Consider the following 22,626-nt stretch of genomic DNA (forward strand, 5'->3'; position numbering starts at 1 on the left):
ATACAGTGAAGCCACTAAGTGCCATTTTTTTAAGAAAGGTTTTAAAAAGAATCAACATAGAGAGTTACCCTAGGTCACATTCAACTTTATTTATCCACAGTCTTCTTGAGACAAGCCTATTCATCACAGAGATGTGGAGTTATTCTTCAAGGTGATGAACATACCCCAGGAGTGCTATAGTTGTTACAAAGTGATTGTCAGGGACACCCATCCTCATTCCAATCAAATACCATAGCTCTTATGCACAGGATTTCTAATTTGGCAGAAGACATAGTACTCAAGGACCTAGCTCTCTGTGAAGGTAGCAGCACACTCAAGACATGTCACTTAACTTATGGCCTTTCCTTTTGGCTTCTTTCCTATGATTTGTTAATTCCTACTAGTGCACATAGCAAGTGGATTCAGAGAAACAGCGATTCTCCCAAATGTTTTGTATGACATACCTTTTTTTCTTATTGTCCAGCAAATGGAGTGTATTCTTAGATTTTAATTGTAGTTTTGTCCATTGCTGAATCCAAATATTTGACAATAAAAAAAAAAAAGTAATGGGAAAAAAGCCTTACTGGGTACAGGACTTCGAGAGTATGATCCATTGAGGTAGAGAGGACAGACACAGGACCAACCCTGGATGGAGTTAGAAACTGTCTGATCACAACCTGGAGGATCAAGAGATAGGGAAGAGAGAGATGGTGCTCAGATGCCTTTCTCCTTTCTTCTGTTTTAGTCAGTCAAAGACAATAGCCCTTAGGATAGTGCCACAGACATACAGGACAGATCTTCTGGGGACAGTGACCCTCTCTGAGGTAAACCTCACTAATGCCCTGGGCATTGCAGAATTCCATCATGTTGGTGACTAAATTTGCTATAACTAATGGTTTTGAAAAATAACCCATGCAATGTCCATTAGTTAATTATTAAAGAAAAAGCTAGAAACTGCCTAGAACCCAAAGGGGTAGAGAAGGAGCAGAGAAACTGGTCAGTGGTATTTGTCAGGAGTTGCTAATTTGGGAAAATACTGAGAAGAGATTCAGTGTCTGTGTCATATGTCGTTGAGTATATGACATTTCTCTAAACAGACTGTGGCCTGTTCATCTCATACAATGTGGGTTTGAAGCAGGAGCATCTAGAACTGCCTTATCATCTTAGTGGGTCTGCTCAGTCTTTGCACTTGGCTGACCTTGGCACATTGGTACCTTGGTCAGAGGATATAACCACAGCAGCTTCCAGCTATAAGTCAATCATCCCAGAGCAACAGTAGGAACAGTAAGACAAAGCTTTACCCAGCAAGAATCTCAACTGTTTTAACATGCTGGCCCTTGTTGGGCTTTCCAATGAATCTGTGCACTAACTCAGTCATTCATTTCTTCAGAGAATGTAGTAGCTTTAACATGATGAGTATATTAACGTCACTCCTGCTCTCAATAAACAGTAAATAAGTTTATAAATATTATTTGAAGATACTGAAGATGTTTAAATTGGAAAATAAATGGTATGATTGCATTTTTGTTTTAGGTCCATTGTTCTAAAAAATGTTCAATATCTCAAATATTAAGAAGAATAACATATCTAAATAAACACAGAATAAATACAAATCTTGATAGTTGCTTAGTACTTTGGTTATATCTCTATTTATCTTCCTTTGTGAATTGCTATATATGTGTACGTTTTATATATGTGTGTGTGTTTATGTGTGTGTGTGTGTATGTGTGTGTGTTTATATGTAGTTATGCAAGATATCTCTAGTTGATCTATGGAGAGCAGGGAGCCCAGACTTCTGGAGTTTTATATTGTTTTTTGTATTTCTTGTTGTACCTAACACTTTGTTTCATAATTTGTGAATTAAGCTCAATTAGACAAGAAGCACGGTTAAGCTAGATTAGACACTTAAGCATGTAGCAAGATTAATCAACCCTTTTTCCAACAAAAATATTCCTAGTGTGAGACATTTTCAAGACCTTGTCTGGTTTCTTCTAAAGCAAGACCAATGCCACACATTCAGTGTACAGTGGAGGCACAGCCCAACTGCACCTTAGCAAGCTGTCAGCAGACAGTGCGATGGGAAAGACAGCTGCTTTTCCTGCAACAATCACATTTACCTTCACAATCCCTCCTGACTCATCCAGAAATGGAAAGAGGCCTTCTGACACTTAAAAAAAATCAGGAATAAATTCAACCAAGTTCCTTTTCCCTTTGTTTGCTGCCTTTTTCACAGCACGCCATTTAGAAACGCATAGTTCATTACACACTAGGTATGATACTTCAGAAATAGGCTCTGATTACAAACCAGTATGCATGGTGGCTGGAGGGATAGTTGATGATGTGTGTGGCGTTTGCATATTTAAGTTAAGGGTAATCAGGTAATGGAATATTTTCAGATATGTTTACACTATTTTTCTATCTTACATTTGAAAAGTAGACTCCATTAACATTAATTTTTTAAATTAAGACAAATCAGCTCACCTCTTCTAACTGAGAATGGCTCCACGTCTAATTGACTAAAGAAGGAATTTAAATTTTGAATCATCTTTCTGCTGAAATAACCATTGGCTGTGAGGCAACTCTCTGCAGTCCTCCATGTCTTCTGGGAGGGCAAATGTACTTATAATTTACCTATGTCAGATTTCATTGCATCATGTGAGAGGAAGCAGCATCTGCCTAGTGTCATCTCTACTCAGTTAGTAACCTGTCAGTCTGAAGAAAAATATGACTTCCTCAAAGAAGCCTTGCCCCCTGAGTCCTTCTGCAAACATAGAAGTAGCCTGTAGCAGGCCACTCCCTGAACTCATTGGTACAGGTGCCTTTCCAATTTGGTTCTAACTGGGCTTGCGTTTCACTGGCTGGAAGAAGTCTAGGTTGTATTTTGGTTGCTACGTGTGAGAAAGTGTGTTCCCTATATAGTGCATTAATAAATGTGTCCTACATTTCCTTACTGGAAGAAAATCAGTTTGAAAGATTAAAATAATGTCACCAACTAGGGAGTAATCTACTGGTGAAAAGGGCAGAGTGGGAAGTGACTTTACTGCAAACACTAGCTTACAGGCTTCCTGTCTGTTACCATACTAAGCCTCTTCACCAGGACATGGGGAAGAAAGAAAGACAGACAGAAAGAGGAGCAGAGGAAACAGAATGGGGCCTCATAATGATGTTTGTATTGCCATCTTCTTACGAGAAAATTATCCCCATGCTTAAACATCATTGATGAAATAAATCTGTCAGGGTTTTCAATCACATTAATTTTTTATAAGTAAGAGAATTATTTGAGAACAATTTGTGTAACCAGAACTGTTTTCCTACACATAAAATAAAAGCCAGGAAGACCACTGGCCTAACCAGCACGCATACATGACACATAAGTTAAAAATATATGATTCTTCTCCTCATCTTTAGTGAGGAATCTTAGGAGCTTTGGGTATTTCTCTCAGGAGAAACTCAGCATCAAAGAAAGTTCTAGAATGATCCAGCACTGTTGACTTAAAAATATTCCCTTCTAGCAATAAAAGTCACAGCAACCTGCAAGAAAGAAACATGGTCAGAAATCGTGGCTTTATCAAACACTGTCTATGTCGTTTTGCATTCATAATATTGAATTTTAAAAGATCCATTTTTCTTTATCAAGAACTTAAAGGAAAATGTATGGTCAGTTCCCTGTGTGTAACAATATCAACAATGACAGGGCTTGCATAGAAGAATAAGTATTTGTTTTATGAACGATGGGCACCGAAGGCTGCATTCATTCACAGCTATGGAGTCAATGGTATGTGTGTCTAATCTGCAGCTCCTGAGATGCCATTTGGTACTTGAAGGAAAGGCAGACAGAGCTTCCTGGAGGGTTTTTATATTGGTCTATATGATGGGTAACCTGGACTGTTGACTTGATGGATGTAGAATAAGCCTGAAAGCAAACCATCAAATATAGGATGTATTGTGTAGAATAGGTTAATTGAAGAGGGTAAACCCATCACATGGGTAGCACAATTCTGTGGGTTGTAACCCTGACTGAATAGTGCAGGGAAAGTCAATGGAGCAGAGCATTCATTTCCCTCTCCCTATTATGGATGCGATGTGACCAGCCGCCTGCCTTTGCTTCTTTCACCACACCCTGCCTGCCAAGATAGTTGCTATCCCTGGAACTGACAGCCAGAAGAAAGCCTTTATCCCTTATGTGTGTCAGATATTTGGTCACAACAATGAAGCAAGCAGCTAATACAGTCTAATACTGCACAAAAACACCTTATCCACAGACCAGAGGTTTTATTTCACACTTCACGTTTTGAAGGAAAATTGGTATTTCAGGTCACTAATTAAGTTGAATTAGACTGAAACAGGATTTCAACCCACCTCGACATAAATCAGCATGGCACTTTGTGTAATTAATTGCAGCATGTAACACTTTGCATAAAGAGTAAGTCTCTTTGAGCCTCTGGACTCCGGATATTTGTATTTTCAACCCGAAGTGGCCTTATTGTCATCACTACAGATCCTTCACGTGGCTAAGCCAATGAATGATTCTTACTCTTGTTTACCTGACATTTTTATATAATCTAAACCGTTTTGCAACTCTTTTTATTTATATAATTTTTGTACAGAATAGAGTTTATTCAGGACATGGGGATGGGAGTTGAGGGGGTAGTAGAATAGGTAAAAGAAAGGCAGAGAGAGAGGGGGGAGGAGAGAGCGAGGGAGAGGAGGGGAGGGGAGGAGAAAAGATGAGAGTAGAGAAGAGAAGAGAAGAGAAGTGAAGAGAGGAGAAGAGAAGAGAAGAGAGGAGAAGTAGAGGCCAGACATGAGCATATGAAGAGGGGGTAAGGGGATGGGGATAAAGTAGGGGGGAGGAATGAGGAGACAGAGTGGGAGCAAGAAGGGAAGAGCAAGAGCCTGCAACTCTTTTTATCTTAAAATGTCCTCTAATTTGGGACTTCCTACAATGCATCCCTCCTAACTGCCTGCTTTTTCCCAGATGCCTTACCAGTGTGCTCCCAACCTTGCCTATTTCCCCTGCTTTGACTCGGCCAGGGTTGGGTTGGATTCATTGTCAGCACAGACATGTGGTCACCTCAGTGTGTGTTAGTCATGGCAGAGCTTCTGGGGGTAAAAAGAGAAATAATGTAGACAATACCATCACCCCTGGTCTAATGATTCACTGGAAATAAATAACCTAACATTTTCTATATTAAAAGCCATATTTTTGCAGAAACCCCAATAATACTCAGTAAAAATTCACTAGCACCTCCTCATTGGGGCTGACAGCCATCCAGCCTACCATGTTTAGCTGCAATGCCAAAAGTCCTCTCAGACTCCATTCACACTGAACTCCTGCTATATAACCCCTGCCTTAACCTCAAACACATTCTTCTCAATCTGTAGCAACGCCTGTCTCTCGGAGTACTTTCCAACTTTGTCCATCAGGTCTCCATCAACTGTCCATAAGCTGGGGCCAGACACTAACCCACAGTGCACTCACTGGCTTCTAGTTCATCGCTAGCTTTATGGATGTTGAACCACCAAGAAGGGGTGGCCGGAATTAGCTTGCTATTTCTGTTCTGATTTCTGTTAGCCTAAGATATAAAAGTCAAATGAATTGTTAGTTTCCTACCAATGAAGATGCATGGTCTTACAAAAGTGCAATTATTCCCTCTTAGTTTTTAAATATACTAACTACAGGAATAAACACAAATACAGCAAAATGAAGTTTCATACTTCTTTACTTAGAGGTGGAAAGGCACACTTTTCCTGTGTAGCTACCTAGGTTTGAGTTATGAGACACTAAACTGTGCTTTTTGGAATGAAAATCTCAAACACTGTTCTCAGAGTAGCCTGTGCTTATGCATTACAAATAATTTCTTCATTTTTAATGAAAAGTGCATGTTGCTTTTAGAGATATACTTCCTGCATGCCTTCTTCTGTTGTCTTGGTGGTATTTATTTCTATCCTCTAATCTTAGGGGAAGTAGACACAGCATGCAAACATCCCTGGGTAAAATGTCCATGAGGTCAAGTATTGCAGATGTAATCTTGAGGTTATAGGCATAGATGCTCACAGTGACCGTTTGTGTTGAACAGCAGTAGATGAAGCATTAATGGGAGAGCTTACCATCTCTAATACCATATTGCTACTAAGACTGCAGGTTGCAATACAAAGGCATGCCGGTTCCTTTGCATCTCTCCAGGGTCCTGTAACTAATGCATATTCTCAGTGAATCCCAAGTCTTCATACAGCACCCAGAGAACAAGCCCATATACTTCCAGGCTTCACCTACTGCACATTTATGGAAAAGTGCACAGTATGATATTATGATATGCTTTACTTTATGATATATTTTTATGAAGCTGGCAATTAGAATCTTTGACCCTGGGGAGTCTGTCTGAAGTCTAATAAGCATCCTGTTCAGTGTGGGGTGAAGGGTTCGAGGGACTGCTCATTCCATTTGGTGTCATAGCTACACAGGTATTTGTCTTTGATGGATCTTTTTGGAGAGAAAATTGGTTGATTTTGAAACAAACATAACTTTGAAATTCAAACCTGACACCCTTCATTAAATGAGCAGAATATGTTGACTCATTCCTCTCTCCTTATTTATTAAGCAGGAGAAATGAGTCAGACACCATAGTGTGTGTGGATTGGGTGCATGGGCTTACACTCCTCACCCATGGGTCATATACAAAGTTTTTCCATTGCATTTAATGTTAATACCTCATGGTTTCACAAAAATTGACATATTCTTTGAAACAGAGTATTAACTTATTTTTCTACATTTACCAATATAAGACTTGCTGATTAGGAACACAGCAAAGTCAATCTAATATATTCATTTAAGGTTAAGTCATTAAATGTGATAGTCAGAATATGTGACCTTCAGTGATCTTAAATAATCTTCGGTGACCTTTAATGACCCACAATTTTTAAATTTCTTTTTCCTGAATTTGAATCTCTGTGATCTCAGGACTAGAAGTGACATGACTCGCCTTCTGTAAGGAGACAGGAATTAATTGTTTTTAATCCATGACCTCGACATTGTGTGCGTGCTATACTGTGTGTTATAATCTCCCAAGTGTCAGACCATATGCTCTTTCCAAGGATGACTGCCAGCATCTGCAGGAAGTGCTCCTGTTGATGTGATTCTCAGCTTCTGTTCTCTTAGGATTCACATGTTCAAAGAACCTGAGCATTGCAGGGACCACAGTGCACAGATACATATGAAGAAATCCTGAGGCTTCTGAATAAGTAAATCCAATTATTTTGTTGGTTTCCTAGTTGCACTGCTAAACTTCTATTGTGTAATAGATAATTTAAATGATTAAAATGAATGAAACAGGTTGTATTTATTTTATATTTTATACTATTTTTAATAGCCATTACAAATTTTGAAATGAAAAGATATAAAAAGAAGCTATGTCACAAGACATCTATTACTATTGATACTGACATATTTAAATGTTTGTACAGGTAAGTGCAGTCATTTTGGTATGTCTTAAGAAAGCTTTTAATACCTTGTTATTTCCTTATATTTATATTTAATATAAATACATATGTGTGTTTGTGTGTGTGTATGGCAAAATATATAAGAACCTTTAGTGAATTCATTACAATGCTCTTAAATAAAATATTTTAAAATCACTTTAAAGTCAAATGGCTAAGAGTACTTATGATACATAAAATAGTATATTCTATATTTAAAAGTCAATGAACTGGAACCAGAGAGATGGTTCAGCAGTTAAGAGTGTTCTCTGCTTTTCAAAGCAACTGAATCTTTTTTTGGTTCTAAGCACCCATGTCTGATGGCTCACACCAAGCAAAAACGCCAGCTCCAGGAGATTCCACACTCTCTCCTTACTTCTACTAACAACCACATGTGCATAGTATATACATACACACACATATAATATCCACACAATAGTAAGAGTCTGGAGAGAGGGCTCAGTGAGTAAGAGCACTAGCTGCTCTTGCAGAGGTCCCAGGTTCAGTTTCCAGTACCTACAAGACACTTCAGTTTCCTGTAATTCCATATCCAGGGTATCTAGCACTATGTTCTAGCTTTCAAGGGTACTAGGCACACATGATACTCTTACATAGTTGCAGGTAAAAGACTTAGGCACATGAAATGAAAGGAAATAAATTCCAAATTATTAATGTTTTAATTGACAAAACAATCTATTGGAAGGTTTCAGATTCAATCACAATATGATATAATAAGCATATAATATTTTTAATGCACATAAAGCTTATAATTTTTTAATTAGATGCATATGTAGGTAAATATATTAATTTAATGTTTGCATGTTTACATTTGTGCTTTAAGCATATGCCAATATGCATGAGTTTCATGGCATCTATTATAAAGTTAAATATTTATCTTCAGATAATATGTATAGAATGAAGCATGTATACATGTGTATGTGCATAAATACATGTGCACACACACACATGGACATACACACATACACACCAAAACACACATAGATTCTGAAATCAATTACACATAGAGTTCAAGCCCCTTTCTCCTATTTTTGCCCCAGCATCTCCCTCCAATCTCATACAAATAAATTCAGATGTTTTCTAGGTGATCTCATCTCTCTAAGAAGACTGTAGAGAGCACCCTGCAGGGTCTTTTTGCACAAACCCTGCAAAGCATTCATAAATCCACGAGTTCATGAGTATCAGAGGCTATGGCTCTTGGCTGTGTCATTCCCCTGCACTCTCCTTGTGTGTCTGACATGCACTCATAGGTCAGTGCAGGACACGAGTCATCTCCAGGTCCTGAATTACATACTTCAGAGTGTGGCAAGCGTCTGAAGAGGCTGTTGACAGGTCGCTCTGAAGGCTCTTGTGCAGTGTTTCCTTGTGTTAATTCTGCTAAGCATAAGCGTGCACGGATTTTATATTTGAGAGCAGTTATTTTCTCATTTCCTTCGAACAGTAACAAAACATTGTGGTTTAATTTGAAGATGCATAAGGAAAATAATGTCTCCTTGGGAGTTTCCTGCCAGAGTGATTTGTCTGCAGGGAGGCTAACTATTACTAGGATGGCATTAATCAGGTACCCTGCTTGCCTCAGCCCCCGACAGCCAGGCAGAACCAGGAGGCAATGATGTAAGGAAGAGTCAAGGTTCCCAATGTGGCCTGGCAGTCCTTTCTCATGTCAGTTCTCAGTCATTTTACTTCCTGAGTCTCAATAACATAGCTGGGGAATCCTATGAAAATTGAAAATACATTTAAATTCATACACCACTATAAGCTAACAGAATACTTGAAGCATGTCATCAGGATTTCTCACAAGAGAATGTGGGAAGTTTCCAGATGTAAAGTTAACATGAAAACATGTATTAGTAAAATGAGCATTGCCTTATCATATTTTGTTAGAAAGAGCATATTTTCATAATGCAGGTGTTTGTAAAACCTAGCTCTTGGCTTTCTCGATACATGAAGTCCTCTAAGTCTGATTGAAGATCTGTCAATAACATTTTAATGATACCAGAAAAGTAGTGTGTTTATAACTATTTATTCCAGTATAAACTACCCCTTTGACCTGACCAGTGCTAATAAATTTCCCCCGTCAAATTCCAGCAGCTCCTGTTATCTTCGCTTATATGGAGGTAGTAAGCATTTGTCAAATGTGGAAAATAAGTAATAAGACTTACAATAGATTACAAATATTCTGCAGACACAAAGGAGAACTCAGTGCTTTCTGTGGTGCTCTAGTCCCATCCCAATATGATGCTAATGAACATCATTGTGCTATCAGCAAACCAATCACATTACTGACTCAAGAGAAGGCTGTCTAAAGACCCCTGTCTTGAGAAGAAATTCCTTAACATCCTAAGAAAAGAGAAGGTGTTATTTATTAGTGTCTACCCTGTTAGTGCAGTTCCTGTATCCCTAAGGAAGCAAGGTTCCTGGAAATCTCAGGGGAAAATGCCCATGCTTACTTATTTCAAGCTGAGAAGTCTGTGGTCTATGGTGTCCCCTGACACACATCCAGGAACAGGCTATCACTCATCAGAAGGGCAGGGACAAAGTGGAGACATAACTGCTAAGAAAACAGAGTATGTATTATATGACTTTCTTGATTTTGTCACCCTCTGAAGGTGTTAAATGGTTAGTTTGGCAGAAATATATCTGAAGTCCACTAAAGAACAGAGGGTCAGTCAGTGGTACAAGCAAACTGTAATATAAAGCCACAAAGTTCACCATGATCAAACACTGTGAACTTATGAAAATTTCTTTATTCTGGATTATTTATTTCGATCATAAATGAAAACGTAGCTTGAAGGATGCCTTACAATGAGACTTAGCCCTTGGTTTTTACCCAGTAGAAAGATTATACCTTTTGCACATCTCCTTTGAATCTGGGCTTTTAAATGAAGCAAAATTTTATCCATGAAGCTGAAAGGCATTCCAGGAGCATGAGGTGAACACATAATGTTACACCCTTTTTTAAACCCTTACTGCCATTTTATCATTGTTATAATTGTTTAAGAATGTAATTATTGAATACAGGCATTTGAAGCATAGATGTCCAGAATTGAGAGTTCATCTTGTTAGATTTTTTTTTCTTTGATGTGTATAAAATGTTCTTCCTTATTCTTTTTTGATAACGTTTTGTTGAAAATCTATTTACTCGATATTATAATGGCTGGCGGTTCCAGCTTGTTTCTTGGGACCATTTGCTTGGAAAAGTTTTTCTAGCCTTTGACTCTAACATAGTGTCTGTCTTTGTCATTAAAGTATGTTTCCTGTATGCAGCAAAATGCTGTGTTCTGTTTACTTATCCAATCGGTTAGTCAACGTCCATTTATTGGGAAATTGAGTCCATTTATGTTATGAGATATTAAGGACCAGTGATTGTTGCTTCCTGTTGTTTTTGTTGTTAGAAGGAGAATTACGTTTGTGTGGCTATCTTCTTTTTGTGTTTGTTGAAAGATTAATCTTTTGCCTTTCCTTGGGAATAGTTTCCCTCCTTGTGTTGGAGTTTTTCAGCTAAGATCCTTTGTAGGGCTGGATTTGTTTAACGATATTGTTTAAATATGGTTTTGTCATAGAATATCTTGGTTTCACAATCTATGGAAATTGAGAGTTTTGCTGGTTATAGAAGCCTGGCCTGGCATTTTTGTTCTCTTAGGGTCTGTTTGACATCTGTCCAGGATCTTCTAGCATTAATAGTCTCTGTTGTGAAGTCTCGTGTAATTCTGATAGGCCTACCTTTATATGTTACTTGACCTTTTTACCTTGCTGCTTTTAATATTCTCTATTTGTTTTGTGCATTTGGTGTTTTGATTATTATGTGACAGGAAAAATTTATTTTCTGGCCCAATCTATTTGGAGTTCTATAAGCTTTGTGTGTTTATGGTCATCTGTTTCTTTAGGTTAGGGAAGTAAGACCAAAGTGGGGATACTGCAGTCCTACTTAGAAAGGGGAATCAAAATAATCATAGGGGGTAGAGGAAAAGAGAGACTTGGAAAAAGGAGAGGAGGGGAAGAGGGAAAATTGGGGTAGGATCAGGTGGGAGGAGAAAGGGATAATATACAGAGTGTCAGGAAATTGAACAGCATTGTGTAGGAATGGGGGATGGGGAACTTGGTGTAGCCAACAGAAAGTCTCAGTCTCCAGAAAAGCAAGGAACTCCCCAGGAACCAGTGAGGATGACAATAGCTGCAATATCCAACAAAGGAGAGAGAGAGAGAGATAGAGAAAGAGAGAGAGAGAGAGAGAGAGAGAGAGAGAGAGAGAGAGAGAGAGAGAGAGACAGAGAGACAGAGAGACAGAGACAGAGAGACAGAGAGACAGAGACAGAGAAGCTATTGAGACTATATCTAGAAACTAGGCATGACCCCTTATTGAGGAATGGCGCCACCCATTCATCTTCAAATTTTAACCCGAATGGCTCCTCTCTAGAGGAAATACAAGGACAAAAAGTGGAGCAGATACTGAAGGAAAGGTCATCCAGAGACTACCCCACCTGGGGATCCATCTCATATGCAGCCACCAAATCCAGTCACTATTGCTGATACCAAGAAGTGTTGCTGACAGGAGTCTGATATGGATGTCTTCTGAGAGGCACTGTCAGAGTCTCACTGATACAGATGCAAAGTTTGCAGCCAACCTTCAGGCTAACCACTGGGACACCTATGGAGGACTTAGGGGAAGGACTGAAGAACCTGAAGGGGTTTGAAACACCTTTAGGAAGAACAAGGCTACCAACCAACCAAACCTCCCAGAGCTCTCAGGGATTAAACCACCAACCAAAGAATACATATGAAGGAACTTAAGGCTCCAGCTGCATATGTAGCAGAGGATGGCTCTATCTGGCATCAATGAGAAGGGAGGGTCTTGGTCCTATGAAGGCTTGATGCATAGGGGAATGCTAGGGTGGTTAGGTGGGAGTGGGTGGGTAGGTAGGAAAGCACCCTCATAGAAGCATGGAGAATAAAGTTTTTTGGGGGGGAAAAGCAGGAAGAGTGATAACATTGAAAATTTAAATAAATAAAATAACCAACAAAATTTTTTCAATTACTATATTAAAATCAGGAAAACAGCTACAATATAGTTATGCAATGAAAACTAGCTAAATAAAGATAATTTTAATAATGAAAAATTTGCTCCTAACAGCTCAATATTCTTCCAACTTCTTGCTATTGATTTTATAAACTATTTCTTTACACAATAATATTCATCAACATAAATTCATAATTATTTTGTCTATTTCTATTAAATACTACAGATAACATTGAAGTCACAAATCAAAATGATGATACTAATTTTCATGTATATACAAATGTGTGCGCATGTGTGTGTAGTTTTCACATGTGTGAGTATATATTTACACTTATGAGCAAACTCATTTTCAGTGGTTTGAAGTTATATCAGAGGTCCTTTCATTTCAACTTAAATAGCTCCCCTCAGGAAATATTTTGGGATCAATTCCATTTTTAATGAACTCATTTGTCTTTGTTTTTTCTCCAAGTGCCTTAAATTTTGTCTCTTTCTTGGGTGATACATGTGCCGCACATACAGCTCTCATTCGGGCTGTTTGTCTCAGTTCTCGACAGAAGGACCCTGACTTTGTTCTGTGTTCTATTAGTTTTCGTCCATGTACCGATTTTGCTTCTACCTTGCCCTACAAGAATTGTTGACACCAAAGCCCAGTCATGGTGATGCCCAGAGTACAGAACAAATGGTCTCTAATATCACACAGGGATCTCTCCCAGAAGCATTCCCTGGGTGTACCCCAACACTTAACTGAACTGCATCACAAGCCCTCTGTTGAATACATTTTTTTGCAAGAAAACAAGAAGAAAATTTCTTAATTGAATAAGATGGTCTATGTAGGGTAAGATGGATGTTAGATTGCCATCCATCCCCTCTATCCAGTACGAACATGGTCTTTAGAGATTGCTCTGTAATTTTGGAAACCTAACAGAAGGCTTGAGGGACTAAGAAAGGGAACTGCACATCTATACAAAGGGGCCATTCCTGTTTCAGTTCAATGTAAAGCATATTCAGCATTTAAAATTGAATTAAATCTATTTGGCTATTCATTTTATAGATCTTAGTGATTATCCCCTGCACTGTGCTCCATGGGGAGTAGACAAAGCTGACTTCTTTGTAGGCAATGGCCTTTTCCCTAGTCTATAAACTGACCCAACTCAAGGGCAATCAGGAACAAATGAGCTTCTAATTAAATTTTCACCTCTTCAATAGAGGAAAGAACTAAACCAAAGAATGTCAGTGTTCTCTCATGGGCAAAGGTAGCTTTGATTTTTCAAGAGCAAATACTCACTTTAATGTAGCTGAGCTGTCTTCAGTATAAGAGAATTCCCTTTGAGCCATGATCACGAAAGGACTGAGTGCGTCTTACATACATTTTCTGGATGTTTCTTTTATGGCTGTACAACCTTCTGACAACATTTTTCTCTGTTGTAGTGACCCAAGGAGGTGTGTCTCTGGTCTCTGACATGTGTCCAGATCCAGGAATTCCAGACAACGGCAGAAGAGCAGGTTCTGACTTCAGGTAGGAAACCAAACAAAGGAAAATGAGTTGTTTTCCAACACTTATGCCTGGGTTGTCATTTTTAATTCCTTTGTACTATGGATGGAAAGAAATCATTTGTCAATGATTAAAAAGCTGCAGTATTTGCAAGACTCTAGACATATTTTGGTGATAATTTCCACGTACCTGACATTACTAGTTCAGAAACTGAGCTAGGCAAAAGCTTTGTCTCTGAAAAGTATATGAAAAACTATTGTCTTCTAATTTTCTTATATTTTTAAATCTGTGTCACTTGATATTCTAGTATTTAAAAATAAAGAACACAAAAATTTTATTATAGCCTCAGGATTATTGACTCGAGTAAACTTCTAAGGTGACAAATGCTGCTGCCTTCAGTGACATTTACTACTAAGATGCTGCCACTCAGTTTAAAGTTATGAAGAGCTAGAGACCCCTTCCCCTCTATGCGCTATGTTTTGATGCAGCTGGGATTACAAAGACTGCAGGGCTTTAGATTTTTTTGTGTCTTTCAGGTCAGAAACCTTATGTTTGTCACTCCATATGAGCATCTACTAAGATTAATCTAAAGAAGATCAAGAGTGAAGGGCACAAGAAAGGCATTTTCCTCCCTTATAATATGCTCATTTGATTGAGAGATAGACAGAATTAAGGCTACTGACAAGGGCTGAAAAGCCATCCTAGCTATGCAGAGGGATAGGCTAGAGGTTCAGAGAGCTTGACACAGCAGCAATCCCGTTAAAGAGGACGAAGAATTATGACACTTGTCTGTGGAATGGCTATCACGAAGTCGATGCTATCTTTAGAGTCTCTGTGATCAGTTACACAAAGCTGTAGACTGACGGAGTTTTTAAAAAGTGTTTTATTTAACAAACTAGACTGGAAAACCTAAGGTCAAAGGGCCACATGTGGCAGAGTCACAAAGTGAAGCAGGGTATTGAATGAGAGATTGGGAGCTTTGTTGAATGAATATGCTTGGACTTCTCTTTCCCCATTTCCATCTCCCTGTCCCTCTCCTCCTTCTCCTTTTCTCTCTCCACCTTCCCTTCTCCTGCCCCTCTCCTCAACCTCTCTCCATACTCACATTAAGGAGCCATTAAGGTTCCAATCCTGATCTGCCCTATGAGTCACTTAAGCTAAACCACTCCCAGCTTCGACCTTTAAAGAGGGCAGTGGAACTAGGTTTTCACCCTTATAATGAACTCTTGTATTTAACCCTCACAATCCATACACACTAAACCAAATGATCCACAGTGGTTGTTGTTTTGTTTTGTTTTGTTTTGCTTTGTTCTGTTTTTGTAGAGAAAAAAATCAAACAAAATACAGATGTGACAGAACAAACTCCAAATGCTCCACTTTAAATTTCAGACTCCAAGACTAACAGTTTAAGGGTCAAAGGTTTAGATACTTAGTCAAAGGTAGTGACTTGGCTACTTTACTCTAGTGTTGTTGTAGTATTGTTTAGTTTGCTGTTTTATTTTGCTGTTATTGTTATTGTAGATGACATGTTAGCAAAGTTTGCGGTGAAGGGATCTCTATTGAGAAATTGTCTTCATAAACTTTGCCTGTAGGCATCTCTGTGGATATTTTCTCCATTAGTTATTGATGGGAGAGTGCCCATTCCACTAGGGATGGTTCTGGGCTGTATACATTGCCTGCCTTTGGATACTTTCCCTTTAACTAGGCTACCTTGTCTATCCTCACTAGAACAAGATGCACCTAGTGGTATTGCAACCTGAGGTGCAAAGACAGATTAGTATTCATCAGAGGCCTCTTCTTTTCTGAAAAGACTGGGACGAAGGGTGGACGGTTGGGGGGTGGGAGAAGGAAGAATTGGGAAGAAAGGAGGGAGGGTGAGATGCAATAAGAATATGAAGTAAATAAATAACTTAATAAGAAAGAAGGAAGAAAAGAAGGAAGGAGGGAAGGAAGTAACAAGAAAGAATGAAAGAAGAAAGAAAAACGGAAGGAAGGAAGGAAGAAAAAAGGAAAGAAGGAAGAAAGAGAAAGAAAGATAGAAAGACAGAAAGAAGGGGTGAGAGAGAGAGAGAGAGAGAGAGAGAGAGAGAGAGAGAGAGAGAGAGAGAGAGAGAGAGAGAGAGAGAGAGAGAGAGACCAGGATGAGTAAGTCACTGCAAGCAAGCAAGTAGCACTCCTCCATAGCTTCTACTTTAATTCCTGCTTCTAGGTTCCTGCCTCAAAGTCCTGCTCTGACATATCTCCATGATGGTGTACTGTAATCTGTAAACCAGAGACATTTGCCTTACCATACCATGCCATACCATATCCTTTGTTTTTTTGTTCAGTGTTTAATCACAGAAACAGAAAGAGAAATGGACAGATAGAACAGAAAGAGTGAGATTATGATTTGCTAGACTTGACCATGCTGTTTGTGGAAGTGTCTTAGTGTTTCTATTGCTGTAATGATGAAAATACAAGTTGGGAAGGAAAGAACTTATTTGTTTTATATTCCCACATCATAGTCCATCATCAGAGGAAGTCAGGGCAGGAACTGAAAGAAGGCAGGAAATTGAAGTCTGGAGCTTACTGGCTTGCTCAGTCTGTTCTCTTGGCCTAGGGATGGTACCACCTACAAGGGGCTGGGTTTTCCTCCATCAATCACTAATTTTAAAAAAATATATATATATATGTTCTGATATTAACTGACTAACATGAGGCAGTGGGAAGCAGACTGAACTGCTTCTGAAGACATCTCCAGTCTTCTCTGTTATTACCTCAGATTCACTGAGTCTATATGTTCTTCAAGTATGCAACAGGCAAGAGTATAACCCCTTGAAAGTAGCTGGAAAGAAAATCTACAAGGTGTTTTGATTTTATTTTGAGGTTTCATGAGACTTTATTGCTAGACAATTCTTCAAGAAAAAAAAAGGAAGTAACTTTTGCTTTATTTTTATTGGATATTTTTTTACTTACATTTCAAATATTATCTCCTTTCCTATTTTCCCCTCTGGAATCACCCTATTCCGTTCCTCATCTCCCTGCCTCTAAGGGAGTGTTCTGCTACCCACCTACTCCCTCCCATCTCCCCTCCCTGGCATTCCCCTACACTTGAGTATTGAACCTTCATAAGACTAAGAACCTCTTCTCTCATTGATGCCTGAAAAGGTCATCCTCTGTGCTGCAAGAGCCATAGGTCCCTCCATGTGTACACTTTGGTTGGTGGATTGGACTCCAGGAGCTCTGGGAGAATCTGGTTAGTCAATATTGTTGTTCTTCTTGTGGGGTTGAAAACCACTTCAGTTCCTTCAGTCCTTTGTTTAACTCCTTCATTGGGGACCTCATTCAAAGTCTAATGCTTGATTGAAAGCATTTCACTCTGTATTTCTCAGGCCATGCCAGAGCCTCTCAGGAGACAGCTATATCAGGCACCCATCAGCATGCACTTCTTGGCATTCACAATATTGTCTGAGTTTGGTGACTGTATATTGGATGGATCCCTGGGTGGGGCAGTGTCTGGATGGACTTTCCTTCAGTCTCTCGTCCAAACTTTGTCTTTATATCTCCTCTTGTGAATATCTTGTTCCTTCTTGTAAGAAGGACTGAAGCATCCCCCTTTTGGTCTTCCAACTTCTTGAGCTTCATGTGGTATGTGGATTGTATCTTGGGTAATCCTAGCTTTTGGGATAATATCTACTTATCATTGAGTACATACCATGTGTATTCTTTTGTGTTTGGATTACCTCACTCAGGATGATATTTTCTAGGTCCATCTTTTGCCTAAGAATTTCATGTAGTCATTGTTTTTAATAGCTGAATAGTACTCCATTAAGTACATGTACCACATTTTCTGTATCCATTCTTCTGTTGAGGGACATCTGGGTTCATTTCCGCTTCTGTCTATTATAAACAAGGCTATTATGAACATAGTGGAGTATGTGTCCCTGATATATGTTGGAGCATTTTTGGGTATATGCCCAGGAGGGATATAGCTGGGTCCTCAGGTAGTACTATGTCCAATTTTCTGAGGGATCACCAGACTGATTTTCAGAGTGGTCATACCAGCTTGCAATCCCACCAAGAATGGAGGAATGTTCCTCTTTTTCTATAGCCTCAACACCATCTGTCACCTAAGTTTTTGATGTTAGCCATTCTGACTGGTATGAGGTGGAATCTCAGGGTTGTTTTGATTTATATTTCTCTGATGACTAAAGATGTTAAACATCTCTTTAGGTGTTTCTCAGCCATTCAATATTTTTCGTTGAGAATTCTTTGTCTAGCTCTGTCCCAATTTTTAATAGGGTTATTTGATTCTCTGGAGTCTAACTCCTTGTGTTCTTTAGTTATATTGGATAGTAGGCCTCTATTGGATGTAGAATTTGTAAAGATCTTGTCCCAATTTTTTGGTTACCATTTTTGTCCTTTGGCAATGTCTTTTGTCTTACAGAAGCTTTGTGAGTTTATGAGGTCCCATTTGTCAATTCTTGGTCTTAGAACATAAGCCATTTGTGTTCTGTACAGGAAATTTAACTTTTGCTTTCTAATAGTGGATTTCTTTTCCATTCCTGAACAGGCATCCTGGAAATTTTTGCAAGGTTAGTTGGGTTAAACTGCTATTTATGGCTTATTTATTTCCAAGCTGAGGAAGAAGGAATTCTCTTGTTGTTCATGAGTATGATGTTAGCTGTAAGTTTTTCATGGTAATCTTTATTCAGTTGAGGATGAAGTGATCTGTTTTGTATTTGTTTGTATTTAACACAAATGGATATAAGATTTTAGAAATCTTTTTTCTACTCCTTCAAAGATAATTTCAGATTACGTGCTTAAATTGTTAATATTTTGTGTTGATACATTTCCATTATTTTAGTCCCAGATTCAGTTGTAATGTTAATATGGACAAGAGGTATTGGACTTTTACAACATCAAGTCCTTTTCTGGTGTTAGAGAAAGAGACAAGGTCTCTGCATTCCAGGAAAATATCTGTCTGTGGACTGTCACCACCTGACATGATATTGCTCTGGTTTTGTACTGTTAGATTTCACTTCCTAAAGATTCAGATGCGTTTTCTACACAGTTTCATGATGGACAATCTTATAAGGACTTAGTCTGGTCACCTCGAAACAGTCATGTTCATCTTAACAGTTTCATGATGGACAATCTTATAAGGACTTTGTCTGGTCACCTCGAAACACTCATGTTTATCTTGGAAAATGATTGGACAATCTTTCCTTACAACATTCTAAAGCCATCTGTACATAAACAATTGGCAAGGACTTTTTCTGAAATGCTCAGGGGATTCACCTACGAAGCCACCAGGAGAGGGCTTTTCTCAGGAAACGTCTTCAGCCAGCGACTCGTCATCTCCTTTATCTACACATTGCCTTTCATTGCCTGTTTATAATTTTTATCTTGCAAAGGAATTTTCAATTTTCATTCAAGTTGACAAGCTTACTGACAAAGAACTTTTCATTGTCCTTTCTATACTCAGAGTTCTTAAAATACATCTAGTTAGCATTTCCATAATTAATATGATTTTTGTTTTTAAGGTGGCATGTAGCATTTTGGGTTTTATTGTGGAATTTTTAATTATAATCCATTTTATGTTGCATCTCTGACCTCTGCCTACATCTGTTCTCTAACACCTTCCTGTCCCTCTGTCCCACAGGAATTTTTTTTATGTTACTTGTGTCAATCTTATTAAACACACACACACACACACACACACACACAAACACACACACACACATTACATGCATGACTGTAAGAGAGAATATGGAGATTTTTCATTCTGAGTATGTATTATTTTGCTTAATGCAAATATTTCCAATTAAATCTGTCTTTCTGCATACTTCATAATTCTGTTCTTCTTGGCTACATAAAATTTTACTATGTGTATATACCACATTTCAAATATTAGACTTATTTATCTTATTTTATATGTATGAACATTTTGCTCACATGTCTATATTTGTAGCATGTTTATGTAGGCAACTCAGAAGTCAGTTTCAGATCTTCTATAACTGGAGTTACAAGTGTTAGTATGTTACCATGTAAGTGCTGGGAACTTAAACTATGTCTTCTCCAAGAACAGGTAGTGCTCTTAAGCACTGATCCATCTTTCCAGCCCCTGTACCACATTTCTACCATTCATTCTTCACGGCATGGAAATGCGGGTTGATTCTGTTTCTGAATCTTTTAAATCAACCATCATGACACAGCTCAGATTTCTTACATTCACATTTTCTCTTTTGGTTTATTGATCCAGTTCACAGTATTATTGATTGTCTAGAAATGACAATAATGCTGCTTTCACTGAGTTTTCTTTGCACATTTTTAAAAAACTTCAGTTTCCTAGATTTGGTCATGGTTAGTTTGCCAGTTTCTTTCGTTCCCTCGCCCTACACTCACCATTTGAACCATTGCCTTCCTCTGTTGTTCTGTTTTCTAATTTCTAGAGTTGAGGATGTCAATGGTCTAGTGTCATTCATTCTCAGCCTCTTTCGTCCCCACTCTCTATGCTGCCTTCTATAGTGTGTACATCTCTCCCACTGGTGCCCGAGTATACAATTGTCAATTTATTAATACTACTGTATTGTCAAGACTATGTTCAACCCAATGAGGCATTTCTTTCAAGTTTCCTTGAAAAGAATATGTGATTTTCTTCTATAAAAACATTTTGTTTCCAGTGCTAAGAATAAAATAGAGGCTTGTGCATTTCCATATATTCCCACCACCTCTGCTCCCAGTTCCAGTTTTCAGTAACATTTTCCACTCTGAAATCACACTCATTAATACTGAAGTGTCTCCTTAGAAACCCCTTTAAGCACAGGGTATCTGTCAAACTCATGGTAATAAATAGGGCCTCAGAATTTCTCAATTTTTGTTAGAGAACTTTATTTCACCATTGACAACAAAAATATAATGTTTTCTTTGAAGATAAAGATATATTTTAACAAAAATTGATGATAAAAAGTTTAATTTTACCAATCAAAGTTTGTCACCCATCTCGATATGTAGGTACTAAGTGGAGAGACAAACAGCCAATTGGCTCAGATGTCAATCATATATGTCCTTCATCTTCATGACTAACACCCCTGAGATTCCAACCCACACTGAGGAGGCACTGTGGATTTATATGATCTATACAGTAAAATCCAAAACCATCTGGCTTTACAGGGAATTTGCTGTGGTAAATATTGAAAAGGATGGCTTATCCTTTTAATAGCCCCATGGTCTCACTCAATGCATGCTACTCTAGTACAGAGACGAGCACAGATTTTTGGTCCACACAGTGCCATCTTTCAGACTCTTTTAGTCTGGAACTCTGGCTACTGATTCCTGAGATGCCATCTGGCATTACGGGAATCTCTAACTTGGTGGCCTTATGTTGTCTCTATGAACTCAGTGGCAACTGACTCCACCGACCCTGCTACTTCTGTCCAGAGTGTATACGACTGCCCTAGTGTGTTGTTTTCACTCACTTCCCCTTGTGTGTGTTGCCAAGCCTTAGACACACATCGATCTTTTATGCATTCTGACACTACTCCCTTCAACCTCAATTAAGTAGTTGCATAAAAGAACACACCAAACTACTCTAATCCAATAGGTATAATATAATTTGCTAACTTTTGTAAGTCAAATGATCTTGTACAATTCCATCCCTTATAAAACATTCATAACAATCTTATTTATGAAGCAATGTGCAGAGAGAAACATATACATTTGCCCTCATCTTCATTCATTCTGGAATCTCCTCATTCCTTGCTTAAACACTGCACTCACCATGTGGGAAACAATTGAAGTCTTTATGTTGATTTACAATAACTTTGATTTTACAGATCCTCTGAAAGGGTCTTTATTCAAGGATCAGTAGGTCACATCATGAAAAGAAATGCTTAGGCACACAAACTGCATCTCTATAGCCCATGGGTAAAAAGATACAATTCAGAGGTGTGGTTACATTCATTGTAAGTGTAGTTGGATAGGGTTGAATTGTAGAATTAAATTGAAGGTAGTTGTCATTGTACAGTGACCACTGGCATCATATACGTATGACCTGTTTTGATTGATGACACACTCTATTTTCTGTGTTACTGGAGAACACACAATCTGATCCACCCTACCCTGTAAGGATGCCTAAGTCTTGATTGAAGTAAGGCATGAAAGCAGCTAGTCTGCAGGTTTGCTACACAGCTGAGGTCAATAACCGAGAGGGGATATTTTTCCTCCACAATTTTAGCACTGCTTTTAGTAGAAATCAGTTCAGTTCTCTCAAAATTCTTATAATCAATACTAATGACTGTTATATCATTCACATAAATGTCTGATATGGTCAAGACGAGCTGGATATAATTATAGCAAGCTCTATAATTATATGTAATTTGGGGCTGCTTTTTTATTTTTTTGAAGAGGGCTCACTTTATTAAGTTGGTAAAATATCTATCATCTAATTTTTTTGAGTTATTTTTGTTTCTTTGGAAACCTTTGTATTTTTCTTAAGGCAATCTAAATATTAATCCCAGAGTTATTAATAAATTACTCAAAGCTAATGGAGCCTAACACAAAGCTTTCCTATTTGAATTAAGGTTGTGGGAGAATGGTTTCCAAAGTATTTTTTACCATTGACCACTGTCCAAAAGACAAAGTATATTCATTAAGACTGAGC

General features: G+C 38.3%; 1 protein-coding gene across 1 annotated transcript in view; it reads left to right on the forward strand.

The window, feature by feature from the left end:
- The window catches only part of CSMD1 (CUB and Sushi multiple domains 1), a gene marked incomplete at its 3' end in the record, with an annotated part of 1,481,492 nt that overhangs the window by 1,017,624 nt on the left and 441,242 nt on the right, over positions 1-22,626 (forward strand). Inside the window, exon 8 of the mRNA XM_080928326.1 lies at positions 13,919-14,006. Within this exon, the coding sequence (XP_080784452.1) occupies positions 13,919-14,006 (88 nt within the window). The remainder of the gene's footprint in view (positions 1-13,918; positions 14,007-22,626) is intronic.

Source organism: Micromys minutus (genome assembly GCF_963924665.1).
Source record: "Micromys minutus genome assembly, chromosome: 14".
Taxonomy (NCBI): domain Eukaryota; kingdom Metazoa; phylum Chordata; class Mammalia; order Rodentia; family Muridae; genus Micromys; species Micromys minutus.